This window comes from Oncorhynchus clarkii, chromosome 9, assembly GCF_045791955.1.
Source record: "Oncorhynchus clarkii lewisi isolate Uvic-CL-2024 chromosome 9, UVic_Ocla_1.0, whole genome shotgun sequence".
NCBI lineage: Eukaryota > Metazoa > Chordata > Actinopteri > Salmoniformes > Salmonidae > Oncorhynchus > Oncorhynchus clarkii.
In genome coordinates this window covers 66,046,839-66,072,776 of record NC_092155.1, presented here as the reverse complement: position 1 = coordinate 66,072,776, position 25,938 = coordinate 66,046,839, and the positions used below count along the sequence as shown (strand labels likewise).

Sequence of the window (25,938 nt, the reverse complement as noted above, 5' to 3'; positions counted from 1 at the left end):
AGTTCAAGGGGGCCGAATACTTTCGCAAGGCACTGTATTCTCCTTGAATCATCGTGTCCTACACTGCTTTCATCACCACTCTGGGATCATCGACATGGCTGATTAGCTGTCCTCTGGAGACCCCTCTTCCAGAACGAGTGCAAGTACACAGACAACTAAGGACATTGTGACCTCTTGTGGACAATCAGAGACTTACACCTGAGAATGAAAGACAAGGACATCAGAGGGCCCAACAGAGATACACCAGGAAGACCTTCAGTGTGTAAATACATCATTACATTACGTCTTACCTAAAGGAACGGCAGTTCGGGGCAAGGTATTAGTGCTAAACTAAGCGTAGTTTACAAATATATCAAAGTGTTGCTTGTCTTTCTCTCTTGCTCTCTTTAAATCTCCATCTTGTGTAACAAGTGTCATTGTGTTTGTCCGCTAGGGATTTATTGTTGTTTTAAGTTAATTCTGGAGACGGTAACTCGTTAAATAAACTTTTCCCGTGGTGCCCTAAATTCCTAATAAGTTAATTGTTACATGACTAATTTAATAGCGTAATAATTAAACATTGTTATTAATTGAATAATTACCTACTGTCATCACAATAGTCACGTCACGACTCTGTGATTGTTTTCAATTAAAATGGTCATAAATAAACAGCTTCTTTACAAAGCGCAATTTCTCAAGCAAGAATTTTGCTAGGGCTGTCTGGGATTGGTTTGAGTAAAACAATATAAAAAAGTAGCTGTTATTGGCAGAGGTTTGGAAATTCTTATTGGTCTATTAACCTCTAGCGTCGAGCAATCCCGTATCCGGGAGCGTAATCAGCCTCAAGCTCATTACCATAACGCAACGTTAACTATTCATGAAAATCGCAAATGAAAGGAATATATTCACTCACAAGCTTAGCCTTTTGTTAACAACACTGTCATCTCAGATTTTCAAAATATGCTTTTCAACCATAGCTACACAAGGATTTGTGTAAGAGTATTGATAGCCTAGCATAGCATTAAGCCTAGCATTCAGCAGGCAACATTTTCACAAAAATAAGAAAAGCATTCAAATAAAATAATTTACCTTTTGAAGAACTTCGGATGTTTTCAATGAGGAGACTCAGTTAGATAGCAAATGTTCATTTTTTCCAAAAATATTATTTGTGTAGGAGAAATCGCTCCGTTTTGTTCATCACGTTTGGCTAAGAAAAAACCCCGAAAATTCAGTCACAACAACGCCAAACTTTTTTCCAAATTAAAATCAAAATCAAATCAAATCAAATGTTATTTGTCACATACACATGGTTAGCAGATGTTAATGCGAGTGTAGCGAAATGCTTGTTCTTCTAGTTCCGACAATGCAGTAATAATCTAGCTAACAATTCCAAAACTACTACCTTATAGACACAAGTGTAAGGGGATAAAGAATATGTACATAAAGATATATGAATGAGTGATGGTACAGAGCGGCATAGGCAAGATACAGTAGATGGTATTGAGTGCAGTATATACATATGAGATGAGTATGTAAACAAAGTGGCATAGTTAAAGTGGCTAGTGATACATGTATTACATAAAGATGCAGTAGATGATAGAGTACAGTATATACATATACATATGAGATTAATAATGTAGGGTATGTAAACATTATATTAGGTAGCATTGTTTTAAAGTGGCTAGTGATATATTTTACATAATTTCCCATCAATTCCCATTATTAAAGTGGCTGGAGTTGAGTCAGTGTGTTGGCAGCAGCCACTCAATGTTAGTGGTGGCTGTTTAACAGTCTGATGGCCTTGAGATAGAAGCTGTTTTTCAGTCTCTCGGTCCCAGCTTTGATGCACCTGTACTGACCTCGCCTTCTGGATGATAGCGGGGTGAACAGGCAGTGGCTCGGGTGGTTGTTGTCCTTGATGATCTTTATGGCCTTCCTGTGACATCGGGTGGTGTAGGTGTCCTGGAGGGCAGGTAGTTTGCCCCCGGTGATGCGTTGTGCAGACCTCACTACCCTCTGGAGAGCCTTACGGTTGTCGGCGGAGCAGTTGCCATACCAGGCGGTGATACAGCCCGACAGGATGCTCTCGATTGTGCATCTGTAGAAGTTTGTGAGTGCTTTTGGTGACAAGCTGAATTTCTTCAGCCTCCTGAGGTTGAAGAGGCGCTGCTGCGCCTTCTTCACGATGCTGTCTGTGTGGGTGGACCAATTCAGTTTGTCTGTGATGTGTACGCCGAGGAACTTAAAACTTACTACCCTCTCCACTACTGTTCCATCGATGTGGATAGGGGGGTGTTCCCTCTGCTGTTTCCTGAAGTCCACAATCATCTCCTTAGTTTTGTTGACGTTGAGTGTGAGGTTATTTTCCTGACACCACACTCCGAGGGCCCTCACCTCCTCCCTGTAGGCCGTCTCGTAGTTGTTGGTAATCAAGCCTACCACTGTTGTGTCGTCCGCAAACTTGATGATTGAGTTGGAGGCGTGCGTGGCCACGCAGTCGTGGGTGAACAGGGAGTACAGGAGAGGGCTCAGAACGCATCCTTGTGGGGCCCCAGTGTTGAGGATCAGCGGGGTGGAAATGTTGTTGCCTACCCTCACCACCTGGGGGCGGTCCGTCAGGAAGTCCAGTACCCAGTTGCACAGGGCGGGGTCGAGACCCAGGGTCTCGAGCTTGATGACGAGCTTGGAGGGCACTATGGTGTTAAATGCCGAGCTGTAGTCGATGAACAGCATTCTCACATAGGTATTCCTCTTGTCCAGATGGGTTAGGGCAATGTGCAGTGTGGTTGAGATTGCATCGTCTGTGGACCTATTTGGGCGGTAAGCAAATTGGAGTGGGTCTAGGGTGTCAGGTAGGGTGGAGGTGATATGGTCCTTGACTAGTCTCTCAAAGCACTTCATGATGACGGAAGTGAGTGCTACGGGGCGGTAGTCGTTTAGCTCAGTTACCTTAGCTTTCTTGGGAACAGGAACAATGGTGGCCCTCTTGAAGCATGTGGGAACAGCAGACTGGGATAGGGATTGATTGAATATGTCCGTAAACACACCAGCCAGCTGGTCTGCGCATGCTCTGAGGGCGCGGCTGGGGATGCCGTCTGGGCCTGCAGCCTTGCGAGGGTTGACACGTTTAAATGTTTTCCTCACGTCGGCTGCAGTGAAGGAGAGTCCGCATGTTTTAGTTGCGGGCCGTGTCAGTGGCACTGTATTGTCCTCAAAGCGGGCAAAAAAGTGATTAAGTCTGCCTGGGAGCAAGACATCCTGGTCCGTGATGGGGCTGGTTTTCTTTTTGTAATCCGTGATTGACTGTAGACCCTGCCACATACCTCTTGTGTCTGAGCCGTTGAATTGAGATTCTACTTTGTCTCTATACTGACGCTTAGCTTGTTTGATTGCCTTGCGGAGGGATTAGTTACACTGTTTGTATTCGGTCATGTTTCCGGTCACCTTGCCCTGATTTAAAAGCAGTGGTTCGGGCTTTTAGTTTCACGCGAATGCTGCCATCAGTCCACGGTTTCTGGTTTGGGAATGTTTTAATCGTTGCTATGGGAACGACATCTTCAACGCACGTTCTAATGAACTCGCTCACCGAATCAGCGTATTCGTCAATGTTGTTGTCTGACGCAATACGAAACATATCCCAGTCCACGTGATGGAAGCAGTCTTGGAGTGTGGAATCAGATTGGTCGGACCAGCGTTAAACAGACCTCAGCGCGGGAGCTTCTTGTTTTAGTTTCTGTCTGTAGGCAGGGAACAACAAAATGGACAGAAATATCGACAGAAATATCGACAGAAACATGGCAAACGTTGTTTAGAATCAATCCTCAAGGTGTTTTTTCACATATCTATTCGATGATAAATCATTCGTGGCAGTTGGGTTTCTCCTCAGTAGCAAACGGAAAAGTACTGCAGCTGGAGATTACGCAATAATTGCGACGGAGGACACCAAGCGACCACCTGGTAAATGTAGTGTCTTATGGTCAATCTTCCAATGATATGCCTACAAATGCGTCACAATGCTGCAGACACCTTGGGGAAACGACAGAAAGTCTAAGCTCATTCGTGGCCCATTCACAGCCATATAAGGAGTCATTGGAACACAGCGCCTTCAAAATCTGGGGCACTTCCTGTTTGAAATTTCATCTTGGTTTCGTTGGAGCATCAGTTCTGTGGCACTCACAGACAATATCTTTGCAGTTTTGGAAACGTCAGAGTGTTTTCTTTCCAAAGCTGTCAATTATATGCATAGTCGAGCATCTTTTCGTGACAAAATATCTTGTTTAAAACGGGAACGTTTTTCATCCAAAAATTAAAATAGCGCCCCCTATATCCAAGAAGTTAACCAATTCACCCGGCAGGCCAAACTCCATTCCACCAAAACAAGCTGAAATTTCAGCCAGTGTTTTCCAACGGCTCTTATCACATTATCATAATTTTCACAATTTCACCATAGTATTCATTCCTCAGTGTGTAAATATATACTTTATAAAACACAGGAAAAAAAACACGTTTTGGACTGCACTGGGCCTTTAAGGGGAAGGTAATCCGATTAGTTACTGAGTTTGGGTAATCCAAAAGTTACGTTACTGATTATAATTTTGAACAGGTAACTAGTAATCGTAACAGATTTAATTTAGTAAGTAATTTACCCAACCCTGAATTAGTGCAGAGCTGGTTTCATTATTTATACCATATTTGGAAACCACATGTTTGACTCGGTTCCATTAATTCCGTTCCAGCTATTTCAATTAGCCTGTTTTCCTATAGTTCCTCCCACCAGCCTCTGCAAACCATAATGATTACCCAAGTCTGCTGATTTTTAAAGCTAGCTACTAATGGGGAATGTTGTGCTTTTACTTCAACTCTTCTCATTTTCGACTCAGCAAATTGAATCACAGGACCCCTGCATCCACATCCTGGTAGATTTGTGGGAGAGCACAAGGTTTAGGCAACGATGCAGCTGTGTGGGATTGCAGCTTGGCAAGCCAGCGTCAGACATGGAAGTAGACACCTCTACAATAATTCCCAGGGAAAGGAGGAGAAATAGAATTACGCTGTTGGTTGGCTCTATAGAGAAGTATCTGGACTGTAGATCTCTACAGGTACAGTAACTGGCAAAAATAAAGGAAACATTTGAGTAAATGAGGGATTCAAAGTATATTGAAAGCAGGTGCTTCCACACAGGTGTGATTCCTGAGTATGGTTGGCTGCAGCCCAATATGGTGATCGGAGTGTGGGTGTGTCAAGGATTGAGTGTATGGAAAGTGATTTAGCTTATTGGGCAGATTTGTTGCCGCTTGCTGAGCAGCCTTTCAGGTTCTGTTGATTACATCGCCATAACCTGAAAGGCCGCTCAGCAAGGAAGAAGACACTGCTCCAAAACCGCCATTAAAAAAGCCAAACTACGGTTTGCAACTGTACATGGGGACAAAGATCGTACTTTTCAGAGAAATGTCCTCTGGTCGATGAAACAAAAATTGAACTGTCTGGCCATAATGACCATCGTTATGTTTGGAGGAAGAAGGGGGATGCTTGCAAGCTGAAGAACAACATCCCAACCGTGAAGCACGGGGGTGGCAGCATCATGTTGTGGGGGTGCTTTGCTGCAGGAGGGACTGGTGCACTTCACAAAATAGATGGCATCATGAAGGAGGAAAATTATGTGGATATATTGACACATCTCAAGACATCAGTCAGGAAGTTAAAGCTTGGTCGCAAATGGGTATTCCAAATGGACAATGACCCCAAGCATACTTCCAAAGTTGTGGCAAAATGGCTTAAGGACAACAAAGTCATGGTATTGGAGTGGCCATCACAAAACCCTGACCTCAATACTATAGAATATTTGTGGGCGGAACTGAAAAAGCGTATGCGAGCAAACCTGACTCAGTTACACCAGCTCTGTCAGGAGGAATGGGCCAAAATTCACCCAATTTATTGTGGGAAGCTTGTGGAAGGTTACACAAAACGTTTGACCCAAGTTAAACAATTTAAAGGCAATGCTACCAAATAGTAATTGAGTGTATGTAAACTTCTGACCCACTGGGAATGTGATGAAAGAAATAAAAGCTGAATTAAATCATTCTCTCTACTATTATTCTGACATTTTACATTCTTAAAGTAAAGTGATGATCCTAACTGACCTAAAACAGGGAATTTTTACTAGGATTAAATGTCATGAATTGTGAAACTGAGTTTAAATAGATTTGGCTAAGGTGTATGTAAACTTCTGACTTCAACTGTATGTAGCAGGGTGTTTTTAGTCATCTAAAGATGTAAAGGAAAAAACAAGACCCTGTTCCTGATGGCCTTATTTAGCCACAGTTAGGGCTTTTACGGGTACCGTATTACTGCCACACTGAATGTTTAGTCTCGGTAATTAGGCATCTCCAAGCTCTGATGCTGCTGATGGTCATTAGTATCCTACCAAACTTTCTAACTGTGGTACTCAGGACTGTGTTGTCCCTCTAATCACTCTGACATCAATGTGTCAAATCTAATCAAACACTTAATGGGAGCACATGAGCTCATGTGCAACACTTCTATAGGCTATGCAATTGCATGAGAACAGAGTGATTGCCTCTTAACTTTCTATAGGCTAGGCCTACTACATTTATTTCTCAACTTTCCTAATATAATGCACATTGCTTCTCTTTACAACAGGAGTATAGCCTACCTGGCTGTCATGAAAATGAACCATGGGAAAAGCGTATTCCATTTGCTATGTAAGTGCGTAGATGACATGTACAGTGGGGCAAAAAGTATTTAGTCAGCCACCAATTGTGCAAGTTCTCCCACTTAAAAAGAGAGACATGTGAGTGAAAGGTGCTTCGGAGCACACAGCCAGGAGAAGGGAATTATAATTATTATTATCAGCCCAAGGGCACAGCGGCCCCCGGCCGCAAAAGGCACTTTTGTTTTTAGGGGGCATTAGACACCCAAAGGGGATGCCGCCGGGAAATTCGAGGCATTATCAAGTGTTTGTCAAATTGTGATTGAGAGACTGATGAAGCCTGCACAAAAAACAAAGCAGAGCTCCTGTCTTTCATGTGACTTTTCAAATCATCATTAGTCGCATCATGCAGCCTTACAATGTATTAAAATCATAACATATAGCCCAATGTTTATCACAACTAAAGTTAAATTATAACTCAAAATTAAGAGCATAGGGGAACTTAATTCTTGGTCAACCGCTCAACACAGAATAGCCGCATGTGCGCACTCCCTCAAATCGTTTTTTATTTCGCTATGTTCAATTGTATTCTTCATACTATAAAATAATGCTATGGAATTCTAAGCAAATCTTGTCTACTAAATTAATTAGTGTAGCTCACAGCCATATGGCATAGCCAGATCAGGGCCTAAAATAAGGACAATTCAGTGTATGCTATTCTGTTTTTCTGAAATAGACTACATTTTCTTCATATCATGTTTCTTTAGACCTGTCAAAATAAATAATGGATTTATTGTGATGGTGTAGGCTTTATTACATGGATTTATTATACTTTTTAAATTGTAGATGTTCTTAAGGTCTGCATCAGTGGCTTGTTGGCTATGAATGGACGCCAGGAGATGCTAAATGTGTTGATGTTAATTAACGGTCAATTACCGTGACACAGGCAGTTATTTTCTTGACAATCACCGGCTGACAAAATGTGATGACAGTCACAGCCCTAGCCACAATCACAATAAACATGCATTATCTCCTCCCTCCCCTGTTTATGCTTAGTAGATGTGAGCAATTGTGGTCCCGTTCCAGTCTGTTCAGTCTCTCACATCCTTTTTTTTAGATTTTAGCTCTGATCGTACACACAAGGAAAATACCATAAAGAAGTGGACCTGATAACCCACCTGCTTCCTGTCCTGTTAAGGTCCTATGTTGTTAAAGGCCCAGTGCAGTTCAACATTTTCCTGTGTTTTATATACAGTACCTTCAGAAAGTATTCACACCCCTAAACTTTTTCCACACTACAGCCTGAATTTATTAAATTGAGATTGTGCCAATGGCCTACACACAATATCCCATCATGTAAAAGTGGAATTATGTTTGTACATATCTTTTACAAATAAATGAACAGGTGAAATGTCTTGAGGCAATAAGTATTCCATCCCTTTGTTATAGCAAGCCTAAACAAGTTCAGGAGTAAAAATTAGCATACCAAGTCACTAAGTTAAATGTGTGTGCAATAATAGTGTTTAACATGATTTTTGATTGACTATCTCATCTCTGTACCTCACACATACAATTATCTGTAAGGTCCCTCAGTCGAGCAGTGAATTTCAAACACTGATTCAACCACAAAGACATGGGAGGTTTTTCAATACCTTGCAAAGAAGGGCACCTATTGGAAGATGGGTATAAAAAAAGCAGACGTTGAATATCCCTTGGAGCATGGTGAAGTTATTAATTACACTTTGGATGGTGTATCAATACACCCAGTCACCACAAAGATACAGGCGTTCTTCCTAACTCCGCTGCCGGAGAGGAAGGAAACCGCTCAGGGATTTCACCATGAGGCCAATGGTGACTTTAAACCAGTTAGAGAGTTAAAGTGATAGGATAAAACTGAGGGTGGAACAGCAACATTGTAGTTACTCCACAATACTAACCTAAATGATGGAGTGAAAAGAAGGAAGCCTGTACAGAATAAAAATATTCCAAAACTTGCATCCTGTTTTCAATAAGGCACTAAAGTAAAACTGCAAATAATGGGGCAAAGAAATTAACTTTTTGTCCTGAATAGTTATGTTTGGAGGAAATACAACAAAGCACTGAGACCCACTCTTCATATTTTCAAGCTTGGAATTGGCTGCATCATATTGTGGGTATGCTCGTCATCGGCCAGGACTAAGGAGTTTTTTGGAGGAGATAAAAATAAACAGAATATAGCTAAGCACAGGTGACATCCTAAAGGAAACCTGGTTCAGCCTGCTTTCCAACAGACACTGGGAGACAAATTCACCTTTCAACAGGACAATAACCTAAAATACAAGGCCAAATATACAGTGGAGTTGCTTACCAAGATGACATTGAGCTGTAAAAATTATAATAATTAGGAGTAAGAGCTGTTTGAGAATACCACCTGAAATTTCAGGCTGTTCTGGTGGGAGGGAATGTTGGTATGCCTGGTGACGTCACCAGGTGGTAAATATGTTAATAGACCAATAAGAAAGAGTTCCAAACCTTCTCTTTGACTTCTTTTTTTTATTAGTAAGGTACTTAATTGTTACCCAGAAATAATTTGATCTTGAGATAAAAAACGGCTGCATTGGACCTTTTTATTATTATTTTTTAAATAGGGGAGCAGAAATAGACTTGAGCTAATATTGATGAGGTCCTGTCACCATAACCACCATGACCCTTGTCTCCCTCTCTCCCCATGGTAGTGAACAGATATGAAGAGACCAGCATGGACCCTGCTCAGACAAAGCATTATCTGCATGATAAACCCATATTCATAACTTAGCCTTTTACTTTAAAGTATACAAAAGAGGATATTAGTAAATGTTTTGAGTATACATGTCATACTGAACATTAATCTTGAACATTTTCAACATGGTTAGGTAGGCCTTATAACATTCCATTGTGCTGATCAGTGTTTGTTTAGACTGCTAAGAAAGATGCATCACATCTTAAATAAATAAATAAAAACGGCACATTGTACCTTCTGTCACAGTTGTTTTAGGAACATTAATATCTGGAGCCTTATCCTTGCCAGCAGTGGTGTAAAGTACTAAAAGTAAAAATAATTTCAAGTACTACTTAGGTAGTTTTTTTTGCGGTATCTGTACTTTTATTTGTTAGACAAATTGTACTTCTACATTCCTAAAGAAAATAATGTACTTTTTACTCCATACATTTTCCCTGACACCGAAAAGTACTCATTATATTTTGAATGCTTAGCAGGACAGGAAAATTGTCAAATTTACACACTTATCAAGAGAACATCCCTGGTCGTCCCTACTGCCTCTGATCTGGTGGATTTGCCAAACACACAGACATAATTTTCAAACGAAGCATCAGTTCTACGTATATTTCAGCAATTACATTTACTTTTGATACTTAAGTATATTCAAAACCAAATAATTTTAGACTTAAGTAGTATTTTACTGGGCGACTAGTACTAGTGTCATTTTCTATTAAGTTATCTTTACTTTTACTCAAATATGACAATTGGGTACTTTTTCCACTACTGCGCCCCAGTGCGTTCCTGGTTGCGTCTGAAATGGCACCCTATTTCGGATCTAGTGCACTACTTTTCACCAGAGCCCAATGTGTATAAGCAATAGAGTACCATTTCAGATGCCCGTGTCTCACCTTATGGGTGTCTTGGCTCATTAGCCTTGTTTTCCTCTAAACTCATTCTGCACCAGGAGAGAGAAGAACGTCTGGGTTTCATGGATTACTTTCCCACAGTCTCTGGAAAATAACATAAGATTTTTATCCTGATTCAACTTTATAACAATAGTAAAACAATTATGATTTAGCAGCATGGGAAAAGGGCAAAATCCAAAATGTGTGTGTATTATGAAGATGAGTGCTTTGGACTGTTTACAGCAGCAGTTGTCTTCTAAAGCTGTTAACACCTGCTGCTGATGCCACCTCAGCTGTGATGTGTGGAGTCCTACACACACACACACACTGGGGAATCCCCTTACTGTTTAGGCTGGGTTGGGCATGTTTCTACAGTACATTCATTGTCATGTGTCTGGCTGACAGGGTGGGGTCATCTACACACATCTCTAATGCATTCTGGACAAGAGAAGAGAGTAGAAGGGAATGATTCATTTTAGTTCATTTACAGCGCTACTTCCACCCATGGACACCATCTGCTGCTTTGCCCTCAAGTGTGTGTGTGTGTGTGTGTGTGTGTATGAGAGATGCTTTGCCTTAGTGTGAAGCCACTATACTCTATTGTGGCCATGTGGTGTGGTTCCATTGAAGACACCATGGACCATACATTGTCATTTAAACCTGGTCCACAGGGAGTTGATATTGACCCAGCTTTAGGCAGTCTGTAAGACACTGAACTATGCCAAGAAGAGAACAGACCGCCTACTGTACAGGATGTATTCTACCTGTATTGTGACATGATTTATTCTTGTTTATGATAACTTTGCCATCTGGTTTTGGGCGTCAAGTAGGGTTCTGCTTTGCCTTGACGAACCTGTGAAGCAAGATAAATATTGAACTGTCTGTTCTTTCCACATTACGTTTCAGGTAAAGAAAATGAACGTTGTGCTCCTTTAAATAAATAAAAAGATCCTTGGCCTACTATGGTTTTAGAATATTTTTAAAACAACGTGATTGGATGTGATGTCAGGGCTGAACTTGATGTGTTACAGTAGCCTAGATTATGTAGGTTTTTATTCAGTTGGCCTGGGAGCAGCATGTTATTCAGTGAAGCAGTGAGTTATTCAGGGAGCAGTAAGTTACTTGAATAGGCACCTTGAGAACATGTGGAAGTTATGAAGGACTTTCTGAGATGTGGTGAGTTGTCATGTGAGGGACGATGGGTGAAGCCTCTGATGTCATCCTCCAACCGAAGGTCCTAAAGCAGAAGGGTTGTGTTCAGTAGGATCATTTCCAACGGAACTTGTCAATGATGGGTGCAAAATGTTCTTGCTACAGCCTGCACTACTAAACACTTTCACTGATACTCCATTACTGCTCTGCTCACGCCACCACTCACTTCCAACACACAATGATTCAAATTATCGTTCAAGAAATGCAAATTAAATATCAAGTTTTTTTTGACAGTTGTGAAGTGTTGGCTCTGCTTCCTGTCAAGATTATCCTGCATCTAAGGCTTGTTTTGATTTAACAGTAACTTTTTAAAGTAGCTTTACACATCAAGCTAGCTCGATTATCTATTGTTTTATTCATCAGTTCATTGTCACTTTTATGCTAATAGTTGCTTTTGTTTTATGCAGGCTTTGGTCATACCTTTACCTCTCCTTGAGCTGTTAGAAAGATACAACAACTGGATGGGATTGGTGATGGGGAACAACACTTAGACACACTTTATTTTATATGTATCTGCCTTTCAACATGTTTCTACAGCATCAAGAGGGGGAAAACGGATTGTATCAAATAGGGTATTATCCCTTACTGATGGTCTGTACTCTGTAGCTATGGGAACAATTTGGCTGAGATTTACATAGTGAGCAATGAGGGCAGCTGCAGTTGTAAAGTGCTGAAAAGCCCTAGTGACACGTTTAAATAAAACTTGGCAAAGATGTCAGAGCCTCAGCCTCCCTCCTCTCCTTCAGTCAGTCAGGGGAATTCCTTACTTGACAAACGCAAACTACTGGAAGTTCTCTCTCCAGGCAAGCTTTCTGTCTCACAACTTGTACTACTCACTATCAGGGGAAATTAAGTCTTCACACCTAGGTCCAGCGGCCTCGTATGAATATTAAAGTCCATAAAATTGTATTTGTCACGTGCCGAATACAACTGGTGTTGACCTTACAGTGAAATGCTTATTTACAAGCCCTTAATCAACATTGCAGTTTTTTTTAAATATTCTGTTTAGTGTTCATTCTATTACCGATTTGGTAACAGAATGAAGCATTTTAATCACTTAAATCATAAATCAAATTGTTATCAGTAAAAACACTAATTGATAGGTCTGCCTTGTTACTTCTGTGAACTTTGATTATCCTTCGTCTTTAGGAGATTATTTTAAAATATGTGGGTTTTTGGTAACCGAATGACAAGACACTAGGCAATATTTCTTAAACTTAGATTTTTTTCCAAGACCCCTTTTCCATCTGTTTGACCAGAAATCAAAGCCTTTGCTTATTCCACATTTTTGGGATGGAAAATGGTTGAAAAATGTATGTGCCTTAATTTCTCAAAAATATACTCTAGACTTGGCATCCATGAACTTGCTCATGGGGAGTTTTACATAGAAAGGCCCATATACTGAGCTGGGGCACATACTCACCACCAGTGTTCAATAGACAAGGTTTTATTTATTTATGTATGAAAGAAACGGAAGAACCGTGTAGGACAACAATACTAATCTGGCTGTCTGGAGGAAATACAACTCCCCAGTGTTGTGGAGTGGGCTGGTAGTCAATGCAGGCAGCAGCTGCTGAAGGCATGAGAACGGACAGCACCCAGACACTCCCAGTGATTCATTGACACCCAGGGTTAGAAGAGGGAAGGAGTGGAGGGAGGCACTGTGCCATGGCTGAGACACACTTGGCTTTCTTTCCCAGAGAGAGCCTCAATGGATGGCTGCCTGCTTTACACAGTCTTCTGGGTTCTGTAAAACTGGAGTTTGTGTAGCTACACTCTTCACTGCTGATTATTTTGGTAAGCTGGAGAACTACCATATTTCTTTCTGAACATTCTGACTTGAATGTGCCATATGGTTTGATATTTTTTTTTAGAAAGGCTGTTTGGCTGGACAGGAATGTTAGGACAGTTGAGTGTCCCATTTCTACTCCGCTAGTTACTCATGGTTTCCTGTTTTATTTTGCATCCCTATTTCAGAAAATACATTTTATTCTGCTTTTAAAATTATCCTTCCAAAATGGGCTGCTGTTTTGATCATTCTTATTGTCTCACTAACATGGTTAGCCTATAATAATGACATCTTAATGCCTTTTACTATAGCTTAAATATATCGAACAGATCCCCAAAGCAACCAGGCAGGAGAGATAATCTTGCGTGACTATTCTTGTTACCATGTGTAGCCTAGCTTTCCCCTCTGTCAATAAATGCAGTGAAATTAGTTGACAGTTTCCAAATTGGGCAGGATACAGCCTTAATGGGTTTAGAAGACAGTGAGGTGGGGTTTCTTTGTGCAGGTTATTACAGATAATGTGAGCTTATTACACAGTGATTTAAAAGACTGGTGGAATTGGACCAGCCTCTCTCCCTAATGGATCAGTGAAAGCACTGCTGAGTCATATTCATTCTATTCCCAGGCTGATCACAGGCTTTTGTTGATGATGATGTTGGTGTGTGTGTTGCGGTCCTATTACATTATTTTATATAAACTCAGCAAAAAAAGACAGGACCTCTCACTGTCAACTGCTTTTATTTTCAGCAAACTTAACATGTGTAGATATTTGTATGAACATAACAAGATTCAACAACTGAGACATAAAGTGAACAAGTTCCACAGACATGTGACTAACAGAAATGGAATAATGTGTCCCTGAACAAAGGGGGGGTCAAAATCAAAAGTAACTGGTGTGGCCACCAGCTGCATTAAGTACTGCAGTGCATCTCCTCCTCATGGACTGCACCAGATTTGCCAGTTCTTGCTGTGAGATGTTACTCCACTCTTCCACCAAGGCACCTGCAAGTTCCCGGACCTTTCTGGGGGGAATGGTCCTCGCCCTCCGATCCAACAGGTCCCAGACGTGCTCAATGGGAATGAGATGCGGGCTCTTCGCTGGCCATGGCAGAACACTGACATTCCTGTCTTGCAGGAAATCACGCACAGAACGAGCAGTATGGCTGGTGGCCTTGTCATGCTGGAGGGTCATGTCAAGATGAGCCTGCAGGAAGGGTACCACATGAGGGAGGAGGATGTCTTCCCCATAATTGCCTGCAATGACAACAAGCTCAGTCCGATGATGCTGTGACACACCGCCCCAGAACATGACGGACCCTCCACCTTCAAATCAATCCTGCTCCAGAGTACAGGCCTCGGTGTAACGCTCATTCCTTTGACGATAAACACAAATCTGACCTTCACCCCTGGTGAGACAAAACCGTGACTCGTCAGTGAAGCGCACTTTTTGCCATCCCTGTCTGGTCCAGAGACGATGGGTTTGTGCCCATAGGCAACGTTGTTGTCGGTGATGTCTGGTGAGGATCTGCCTTACAACAGGCCTACAAGCCCTAAGTCCAACCTCTCTCAGCCTATTGCCGGCAGTCTGAGCACTGATGGAAGGATTGTGCGTTCCTGGTGTAACTCTGGCAGTTGTTTTTGCCTTCCTGTACCTGTCCCGCAGGTGTGATGTTCGGATGTACCGATCCTGTGCAGTTGTTGTTACACGTGGTCTGCCACTGCGAGGACGATCAGCTGTCCGTCCTGTCTCCCTGTAGCGCCGTCTCAGGCGTCTCACAGTTCGGACATTGCAATTTATTGCCCTGGCCACATCTGCAGTCCTCATGCCTCCTTGCAGCATGTCTAAGGCACGTTCACACAGATGAGCAGGGACCCTGGGTGTTTTTCAGTCAGTAGAAAGGCCTCCTTTTAGTGTCCTAAGTTTTCATAACTGTGACCTTAATTGCCGACCGTCTGTAAGCTGTTAGTGTCTTAACGACCGTTCCACAGGTGCATGCTCATTAATTGTTTATGGTTCATTGAACAAACATGGGAAACAGTGTTTAAACCCTTTACAATGAAGATCTGTGAAGTTATTTGGATTTTTGCAAATTATCTTTGAAAGACAGGGTTCTGAAAAAGGGCTATTTTCTTTTTTTTCAGAGTTTAGATGTTTTGTCACATACACCTTATAAGTGCAGTGAAATGTGTGGTTTTACAGGGTCAGCCATAGTTGTACAGCACCCCTGGAGCAAATTAGGGTTAAGTGCCTTGCTCATGGGGCACATAGGGGAAAAAAATGACCTTGTCGGTTCGGCTGTTCGAAACTGCAACCGTTCAGTTACTGGCCCAACGCTCTAACCGCTAGGCTACCGATGTTCATATACTGTAAACAAATCCCTTTATCCAATCTGTGAGCCCCCCCCCCCTCTCCACACTATCACACATTACAATAGTGATATATTCTTTATGGAGCCAATGAAAGCCCACCCTCTTTCTGAGAATCACCGCTTGTTCAGAGATTCATAGGACATTGTAAATGCACATTAGTGTCTAGAGGCGCTAAACTAACAGGTCACTTATTGTAGTGTAGCGATTTCCTGTAGAGGATTAAGGAGGAGTTTGTCTGGGCTGAAAGCACACCTGTGACATTCCTTTGGTAGTGTTTAGAAGCTGCAGCTGGGTCCAGTTTCCTCTCCCGCTCTGCCCTTTTCAGGACCTTTCAGGAGCCTCCTTTATGAAGCGGTCTGTTGGCTAATATATTGAGTTACCATTGACTTTTAAACTGTAACTTATGGGTAAACAAACTTCAACCATAGACCATAGGCAAGTGGTGAACTGAGGGTAAACCTGGTTGCAGTTAGGGCTGAGTGATACGGCCTAAAAGTCATATCTAAAAAAAAAAGGTCATTTTTTTCCCCCCTCAAATATCCACCATTTGACTTAGCATACTCTTGGCATTCTCTCAACCAGCTTCATGAGGTAGTCACCTGCAATGAATTTCAATTAACAGGTTTGCCTTGTTAATTTGTGGAATTTCTTTCCTTCTTAATTCATTTGAGCCAATCAGTTGTGTTTAACCTTTTATTTAACTAGGCAAGTCAGTTAAGAACAAATTCTTATTTATGACGGCCTACCCCTACCAAACCCGAATGACGCTGGGCCAATTGTGCGCCACCCTATGGGACTCCCAATCACGGCCGGATGTGATGCAGCCTGGATTCGATCCAGGTACTGCAGTGACCCCTCTTGCACTGAGATGCAGTGTCTTAGACCACTGCACCACTCGGGAGCCCTTGGGATGTAGGGGTGGTTTACAGGAGAGAGCCCAATTTCCATATTATGGCAAGAACAGTTCAAATTGGCAAAGAGAAATGACAGTCCATCATTACTTTAAGACATGAAGGTCAGTCAATATGGAAAATCTCAAGAACTTTGAAAGTTTTAAGTGCAGTCGCAAAAACCATCAAGCGCTATGATAAAACTGTCTCTCATGAGGACTGCCACAGGAATGGAAGATCCATAGTTACCTCTGCTGCAGAGGATAAGATCATTTAGTTACCAGCCTCAGAAATACTGCAGCCCAAATAAATGCTTCACGGAGTTCAAGTAACAGACACATCTCAACATCAACTGTTCAGAGGAGACTGTGAATCAGGCCTTCATTGTCAAATTGCTGCAAAGAAACCACTACTAAAGGACACCAATAAGAAAATATTTGCTTGGGCCAAGAAAGATGAGCAATGAACATCAGACCGGTGGAAATATTTCCTTTGGTCTGGACTCCAAATTTGAGATTTTTGCTTCCAACCGCCGTGTCTTTGTGAGACGCGGTGTGGGTGAACGGATGATCTCTGCATGTGTATTTCCCACCGTAAAGCATGGGCGAGGTGGTGTTATGGTGTGGGGGTGCTTTGCTGGTGACACTGTCTGATTGATTTTAGAATTCAAGGCACACTTAACCAGCATGGCTACCACAGCATTCTGCAGCGATACGCCATCTGGTTTGGGCTTAGTCGGACTATCATTTGTTTTTCAATAGGACAATGACCCAACACACCTCCAGGCTGTGTAAGGGCTATTTCACCAAAAAGGAGAGTGATGTAGTGCTGCATCAGGTGACCTGGCCTCCACAATCCCCCGACCTCAACCCAATTGAGACGGTTTGGGATGAGTCAGAGCGCAGAGTGAAGGAAAAGCAGCCAACAAGTGCTCCACATATGTGGGAACTCCTTCAAGACTGCTGGGAAAGCATTCCAGGTGAAGCTGGTTGAGAGAATGCCAAGAGTGTGCAAAACTGTCAATGCAAAGGGTGGCTATTTTGAAGAATCTCAAATCTCAAATACATTTTAATTTAACACTTTTTTTTGGTTACTGCATGATTCCATATGTGTTAGTTCATAGTTGTGGTGTGTCAATGTAAATAGTCCGGGTGGCCATTTTGTTCTGAAGTCTTATGGCTTGGGGAAGAAGCTGTTAAGGAGTCTTTTGGTCCTAGATAATGTAGGAGGCAGCATAGAAAACGAACACCGGTCTCATAAACAATCTCTGAAGCACAAACCCACGTGCTTGTGCAAGTAGCCAACTAATATTTATATTTCCAGTTGTGCCAACTTGGATCGTTGGATAATTTCACCAGCTCTGAATTCAACTAACAAGTCATAACAGTTGAGTTATGAACACACAATTCTGCCCGTCTCAACTGTTGGAAAAGCATGCTAGCCTATCCACTTTGTTCAGATGTTGAAAACAAGTGGCATACCTTTTTTGTCAGAATGACAACGAGTTGCCAATTCCTTAGTTGTTTTATGCTTACTGCACGTTTATAAAACAGACTAAACAGCTAGTATAAAAATATTTTTGACAAAAATGTTGCTAGCGCATTCATTTTCCAGAATGCGAGAGGTTTCACTCTCGCAAAAAGTTGTCCAAGATAAGCCCAATGCGGTTATTTTGAATCTAACACGGAACTCAAACCGGCTGCGCCCGTGCGCCATCGTGCATAAATGTATTTTGCCTCCCCCACACCAAACGCGATCATGACATGCAGGTTAAAATATCAAAACAAACTCTGAACCAATTACATTAATTTGGGGACAGGTCAAAAGTCATTAACCTCTTACTTCTACCCCCTCCTTTTTTGAAAATTCTGTTAAAAATCGCGCAACTTTTCAGCGTCCTGCTACTCATGCCAGGAATATAGTATATGCATAGGATTAGTATGTGTGGATAGAAAACACTCTGAAGTTTATAAAACTGGTTAAATCACGGCTGTGACTATAACAGATCGTGTGTTTCATTGAAAAACGCAAGAAAAACTGCTCTCTGAAAGCAAAAAATAATTTCCATAAGTCACTTCCACCAGTTGTTAAAAGAGAACAGAATTTAATGGGAATCTGCCTGCAATTCATACAAATTCCGCACGATGGCGCCATTGTCCTAATTTCCAATTGAATTAATTGTTGGAAAATCCTTCTGTCTGACCTCCATTTTCCCAGTCTTCACCCGGATGCAGTTGAGGGAGAGATCAGATGGCATTGTTTTTGAAGTGAAGACCTATTGAAGAGACATCGCCCTGTAATCATTTTGATAGATTATAAACGTTTACTAATACCTAAAGTTGGATTACAAAAGGATTTCGAAGTGTTTTGTGAAAGTTTATCGTCGACTTTTTTAATTTTAAAAAATTACGCAGCGTTTAAAAACGATGATTTTTTCTGAATGACACAACTTCCATACAAAGCTATTTTGGGTATATATGGACCGATTTTAAACGAAAAAAAGACCCAATAGTGATGTTTATGGGGCATATAGGAGTGCCAAGAAAGAAGCTCGTCTAAGGTAATGAATGTTTTATATTTTATTTCTGCGTTTTGGGTAGCGCCGGCTATCGCAAAATCTGTTGTTTACGTGTCGAGCTGGCATTTTGGGGGGTGCATGCTATCAGATAATAGCTTCTGATGCTTTCGCCGAAAAGCATTTTAAAAATCTGACTTGCTGGCTAGGTTCACAACGAGTGTAGCTTTAATTCAATACCCTGCTTGTGAATTTTAATCAAAGATTGAGTTGTAACGAGTACATTTAGCATTTAGCGTAGCGCATTTGCATTTCCAGGGGCATACTTGGGACGTCTGCGTGTCAAGTATTCTCAAGAAGTTAAACATGTATGGCAATTTAGCTAGTTAGCTTGCACTTGCTAGCTAACGTTAATTTGTATTTATTTAGCTAGCTTGCTGTTGCTAGCTAATTTGTTCTGGGATATAAACATTGAGTTGTTATTTTACCTGAAATGCACAAGGACCTCTACTCCGACAAAAAACGGCCAACCGAATCGTTTCTAGTCATCTCTCCTCCTTCCAGGCTTTTTTATTGTTTAACCTGTTGCGTCGACCAAACCCGGATCCGGGATTCTATTTACAGACCTAAGCTCATTACCATAACGCAACGTTAACTATTCATGAAAATCGCAAATGAAATGAAATAAATATGCCATCTCTCAAGCTTAGCCTTTTGTAAACAACACTGTGATCTCAGATTTTCAAAATATGCTTCTCAACCATAGGAAAACAATCATTTGTGTAAAAGTGGCTAGCTAGCGTAGCATTTAGCGTTAGCATTAGCGTTAGCATCCAGCACGCAAGATTTCAACAAAAACATAAAAGCCTTCAAATAAAATCATTTACCTTTGAAGAACTTCGGATGTTTTCAATGAGGAGACTCAGTTAGATAGCAGATGCTCAGTTTTTCCAAAAAAGATTCTTTGTGTATTAGAAATAGCTCCGTTTTGTACATCACATTTGGCTACCAAAAAAAAAAACGAAAATTCAGTCCTCAAATCGCGAACTTTTTTCCAAATTAACTCCATAATATCGACTGAAAACATGGCAAACGTTGTTTAGAATCAATCCTCAAGGTGTTTTTCACATATCTCTTCAATGATATATCGTTCGTGGAAGCATGGTTTCTCCCCTCAATCAAATGGAAAAGTACAAGCAGCTGGCGTTTGCGCACCGAATTCCACGCAGGACACCAGGCGGACACTTGGAAAATGTAGTCTCTTATGGTCAATCTTCCAATGATATGCCTACAAATACGTCACAATGCTGTAAACACCTTGGGGAAACGACAGAAAGTGTAGGCTCATTCCTTGCGCAATCCCAGCCATATAAGGAGACAATGGAAAACAGAGCTTCAGAGATTCTGCTCATTTCCTGCTTGACGCATCATCTTGGTTTCGCCTGTAGAGTGAGTTCTGGGGCACTTACAGACAATATCTTTGCAGATTCTGAAACTTCAGAGTGTTTTCTTTCAAAAACTGTCAAGAATATGCATAGTCTAGCATCTTTTCGTGACAAAATATCGCGCTTAAAACGGGAAAGTTTTTTTATCCAAAAATGAAATAGCGCCCCTAGAGATCCAACAGGTTAACTTATATGGTGATCGCATCTAAACTTTCATTGTATTACCACAACTACCGGCAAAACAGTTAGTCTTTCAGTCATCCACGTGGGTATAACCAATGAGATGGCGGCACGTGGGTACCTGCTTCTATAAACCAATGAGGAGATGGCAGAGGCAGGATTTTCAGCGCGATCTGCGTCAGAAATAGGAATGACTTCTATTTTAGCCCTTGGTGTCGCAGACGCTCGTTGGTTCGTGCGAGCAGTGTGGGTGCAATAATTGAATAACATGTATTTCTAAATTTAATTTGCGACGCTCGCGCACGCGACGTGTCCGGTCTGGTCAGCATGTAAGCTTGTCGCCAGTTTTCATGCCTTTGGAACAACGATTCCTATTGTTAGGCTGGAGACATGAGCATCTCATCATTATACACAAAGCGGAGGTAGTCTTTAGTATAGAGCACACCATAGCAGCTGCCCTGCTTTACTCTGGGTACTTCTCATTTGGCACGGTAGATAATATTCTGTACAGAGGAAGCCATTCCTCTGAATGATACTGAAGGAATGTGATGTGAGTGAAAGTATTTGGGAAACACCCGACCCTGGGTTATTGTGTCAATGCATGAGAGAGAAGGCCTAGCTTTGGCTGCCAACTTTCTTTCTCCATTCTTTGTGGTTCAGGGCTTTGTCCAAGTGGCTTATCTGTGGGGACATGTGACCTTGACTATCAGATTATGTAGCACAAGCACTTCGCTACACCTGCAATAACATCTGCTAAGTATGTTTACTGTATGTGACCAATATAATTTGATTTGGTTATGCTCCTAGTTGATGTTCAGATGTTTAATCAAGTCTTTGTAATGCTGTTGGCCATGCCATGTTGAGGCTTTGGGGCCAGCTATGCCTGATTCTTAATGACGGTTGGAGGGGGAGGGAAGTGTTTGATTGTTGGAGTAGGATATGTCCACTTGTCCAGCTGCCTATAATTGTCTGACAGATTTGTAGCCTGGCATACAATGATTTTGCTACGTGTTACCGTTTCAAACAATAGTTCAGTGCCGTGTTTGGCCTGGTTTAAACGGCTACCAGATTGTCTTCCTCATCTCTTTTCCAGAGGAAGGCCCTACTTCTAAAAGGAACAGATTGTCTCTTATTTTTGGAGCAGATTTTTTTCCTCCACCCCCCTGTTCTCCTGAAACCACGAGCTAGCTGTATAGTATTGTAGTCCCTGGCAAGATCCATGACCCAATTTACTGTGGGCTGAGAAGAGGAAGACTGAGCAAGGAGGAATGAGTAGCTAATGTGAGCTGAGAAGAGGAAGATCGAGCAGGGAGGAATGAGTAGCTAATTTAAGCTGAGAAGAGGAAGGAAGGAGTAGCTAATGTAAGCTGAGAAGAGGAAGACTGAGCAGGGAGGAATGAGTAGCTAATGTGAGCTGAGAAGAGGAAGACCCAGCAGGGAGGAATGAGTAGCTAATGTGAGCTGAGAAGAGGAAGACCCAGCAGGGAGGAATGAGTAGCTAATGTAAGCTGAGAAGAGAAAGACCCAGCAGATCCAGAGGAGAATGAGCAGTGGTGGAAAAAGTACTCAAACGGCATACTTGAGTAAAAGATAACTTTTTTTTAACTGACTCAAGTAAAAGTGAAAGTCACCCAGTAAAATACTACTTGACTAAAAGTCTAAAAGTATTTTGTTTTAAATATACTTAACTTCTACAGGATCGTGATTAGCATGAGGCTGTAAGTAATGCACATTTCCCAGGACACATCTGATAAGGGCAGAAAGCTTAAATTCTTGTGAATCCAATTGCACTGTCAAATTACAGTAGCTATTACAGTGAAATATTACTATGCTATTGTTTGAGGAGAGTGCACAGTTATATACATGAAAATGTATTAATAAACCAATTAGGCACATTTGGGCAGTCTTGATACAACATTTTGAACAGAAATCCAATGGTTCATTGAATCAGTCTAAAACTTTGCACATACACTGCTGCCATCTAGTGGCCAAAACCTAAATTGCGCCTAGATTCCTGTGTCATATCTTGGCATTTCTCTTGCATATTTCAAAGATGGAACAAAAACAAAGCAAAAAAACACTTTCTTTGTATTATCTTTTACTAGATCTAATGTGTTATATTCTCCTACATTAATTTAACATTTCCACAAACTTCAAAGTGTTTCCTTTCAAACGGTATCAAGAATATGCATATCCTTGCTTCAGGCGTTGAGCTACAGGCAGTTCCTTTTGGGTATGTCATTTTAGGCAAAAATTGAAAAAAAGGCTCCGATCCTTTAAGTATCAAAAGTAAATGAAATTGCTAAAATGTACTTAAGTATCAAAAGTAAAAGTATTAATTTCAAATTCCTTATTATGTAAACCAGACAGCACAAGTGCTTGTTTTTTAATTTACGGATAGCCAGGGGCACACTACAACACTCTGACATTTGCATTTACAAACAAAGCATTTGTGTTTAGTAAGTCCGCCAGATCAGAGGCTGTAGGGATGACAAGGGATGGTCAGTTGATAAGTGTGTGAATTGGACCATTGTCCTGTCAAAGTAACAAGTATTTTTGGGTGTCAGGGAAAATGTATGGAGTAAAAATGTATTTTCTTTAGGAATGTAGTAAAGTAAAAGTTGTCAGAAATATAAATAGTAAAGTACAGATACCCCAACAAAAGTACTTTACACCAGTGGGAATGAGTAGCTAATGTGAGCTGAGAAGAGGAAGACCCAGCAGGGAGGAATGAGTAGCTAATGTAAGCTGAGAAGAGGAAGGAAGGAGTAGCTAATGTGAGCTGAGAAGAGGAAGACCCAGCAGGGAGGAATGAGTAGCTAATGTAAGCTGAGAAGAGAAAGACCCAGCAGGGAGGAATGAGTAGCTAATGTAAGCTGAGAAGAGGAAGACCCAGCAGGGAGGAATGAGTAGCTAATGTAAGCTGAGAAGAGAAAGACCCAGCAGGGAGGAATGAGTAGCTAATGTAAACTGAGAAGAGGAAGGAAGGAGTAGCTAATGTAAGCTGAGAAGAGGAAGACCCAGCAGGGAGGAATGAGTAGCTAATGTAAGCTGAGAAGAGGAAGGAAGGAGTAGCTAATGTGAGCTGAGAAGAGGAAGACCCAGCAGGGAGGAATGAGTAGCTAATGTAAGCTGAGAAGAGGAAGGAAGGAGTAGCTAATGTGAGCTGAGAAGAGGAAGACCCAGCAGGGAGGAATGAGTAGCTAATGTAAGCTGAGAAGAGAAAGACCCAGCAGGGAGGAATGAGTAGCTAATGTAAGCTGAGAAGAGGAAGACCCAGCAGGGAGGAATGAGTAGCTAATGTGAGCTGAGAAGAGGAAGACCCAGCAGGGAGGAATGAGTAGCTAATGTGAGCTGAGAAGAGGAAGACCCAGCAGGGAGGAATGAGTAGCTAATGTGAGCTGAGAAGAGGAAGACCCAGCAGGGAGGAATGAGTAGCTAATGTGAGCTGAGAAGAGGAAGACCCAGCAGGGAGGAATGAGTAGCTAATGTGAGCTGAGAAGAGGAAGACCCAGCAGGGAGGAATGAGTAGCTAATGTGAGCTGAGAAGAGGAAGATCGAGCAGGGAGGAATGAGTAGCTAATGTGAGCTGAGAAGAGGAAGACCGAGCAGGGAGGAATGAGTGGCTAATGTGAGCTGAGAAGAGGAAGGAATGAGTAGCTAATGTAAGCTGAGAAGAGGAAGACCCAGCAGGGAGGAATGAGTAGCTAATGTGAGCTGAGAAGAGGAAGGAATGAGTAGCTAATGTAAACTGAGAAGAGGAAGACCCAGCAGGGAGGAATGAGTAGCTAATGTGAGCTGAGAAGAGGAAGACCCAGCAGGGAGGAATGAGTAGCTAATGTGAGCTGAGAAGAGGAAGACCCATCAGGGAGGAATGAGTAGCTAATGTGAGCTGAGAAGAGGAAGACCGAGCAGGGAGGAATGCGTAGCTAATGTGAGCTGAGAAGAGGAAGACCCAGCAGGGAGGAATGAGTCGCTAATGTGAGCTGAGAAGAGGAAGACCGAGCAGGGAGGAATGAGTAGCTAATGTAAACTGAGAAGAGGAATACCCAGCAGGGAGGAATGAGTAGCTAATGTAAGCTGAGAAGAGGAAGGAAGGAGTAGCTAATGTAAGCTGAGAAGAGGAAGACCCAGCAGAGAGGAATGAGTAGCTAATGTGAGCTGAGAAGAGGAAGACCCAAAAGGGAGGAATGAGTAGCTAATGTGTGCTAAGCTCAATAGGCTCTCTTCTTTTCTCTCTCCCCTGGTCAGCCTCTGCACTTTTGAAAGGCTTAATACGCATAAAGAACGTATTGTAAGCTTGCACTGTTCATGCGAGTAGTTTTTAGACAAAGTTAAGTGAGTGATTGGCTTGAGGGTTTGAGTCCCTGATCAACGCTCCGTTTTTTATTTTATTTTAATAACTTGTAATTAGGTTGGCAAATTAGCTCTGACGCTAGCGCCATTAGCCCACTGTGCAGAAATAGAAAGGACAATATTTCACTGTCAACTCTGAGCTCTGGATATGGTACAGACTATTTGTATGGCTCAACATTGAGATAGTCATACCCCTCACACTGTCGTGTCAACTTGAACATAATTGTGGTGGTTTAAATGTTTATTTTTTTATATTTCCTTTTTTTCCCACAGTTCCAGCTTGGTTTAGCTCAGCTTTGTTTTGTTGGCCTCAGTAAGGCTCTCCCTCTCCCTCCCCCTCTCCATCAGACAAGAGCAGGAAATGATTTCAGTTCAGGTCCCTCCTTCCCTCAGACAGACGCTGTAGGGTCTCTCCTTCCCTCAGACAGACGCTGTAAGTTGAACAGGTATAAACACACATTTATTATCATGTCCACCTAATACCTAACCAGCAATAAGTAAAGCTGAACTGTGTTAGTACGCCACTGACAGAATAATGGAATATGGAAAGTATTATGTATGTGACGTGTATCATGATGTGTGTAATGTACAGTGTCTATTTTGTATACATCAGTACCGGGTGTCTGAGACAATTTTCCCCTTGGGACATTAAAATGAATCCTATCCTATCCCTCTCTGCAGGTGTAATGAGGTGTCTGGTCATGGACAGATAATGGATGTGGAGACAACAACACCGTACTCTGACTTCATCAACTGTGATCGTACAGGCCGCAGGAACGCAGTACCTGACATACAGGGACAGGGGGCAGCAGCCAGCACCAGTGAATTAACCAAAGACATGGAAGGGCTGGACCTGAAGGTGGCGGGTGAGTGTGTGTATAAATAGATAT

At 41.9% G+C, this 25,938-nt stretch overlaps 1 protein-coding gene across 3 annotated transcripts in view; it reads left to right on the top strand.

Moving 5' to 3' along the window:
• Positions 1–25,938, top strand: part of LOC139416811 (cAMP-dependent protein kinase inhibitor gamma-like) — a 36,771-nt gene that overhangs the window by 9,335 nt on the left and 1,498 nt on the right. For 2 of the 3 annotated variants that reach the window (XM_071165890.1, XM_071165892.1), the window contains exon 2: positions 25,730–25,914. In XM_071165890.1, the coding sequence (XP_071021991.1) occupies positions 25,761–25,914 (154 nt within the window). In that variant the 5' untranslated portion in view covers positions 25,730–25,760. Of the gene's footprint in view, positions 1–13,138; positions 13,301–25,729; positions 25,915–25,938 lie in introns of those variants that run through there. The other variant, XM_071165891.1, reaches the window with a different exon arrangement.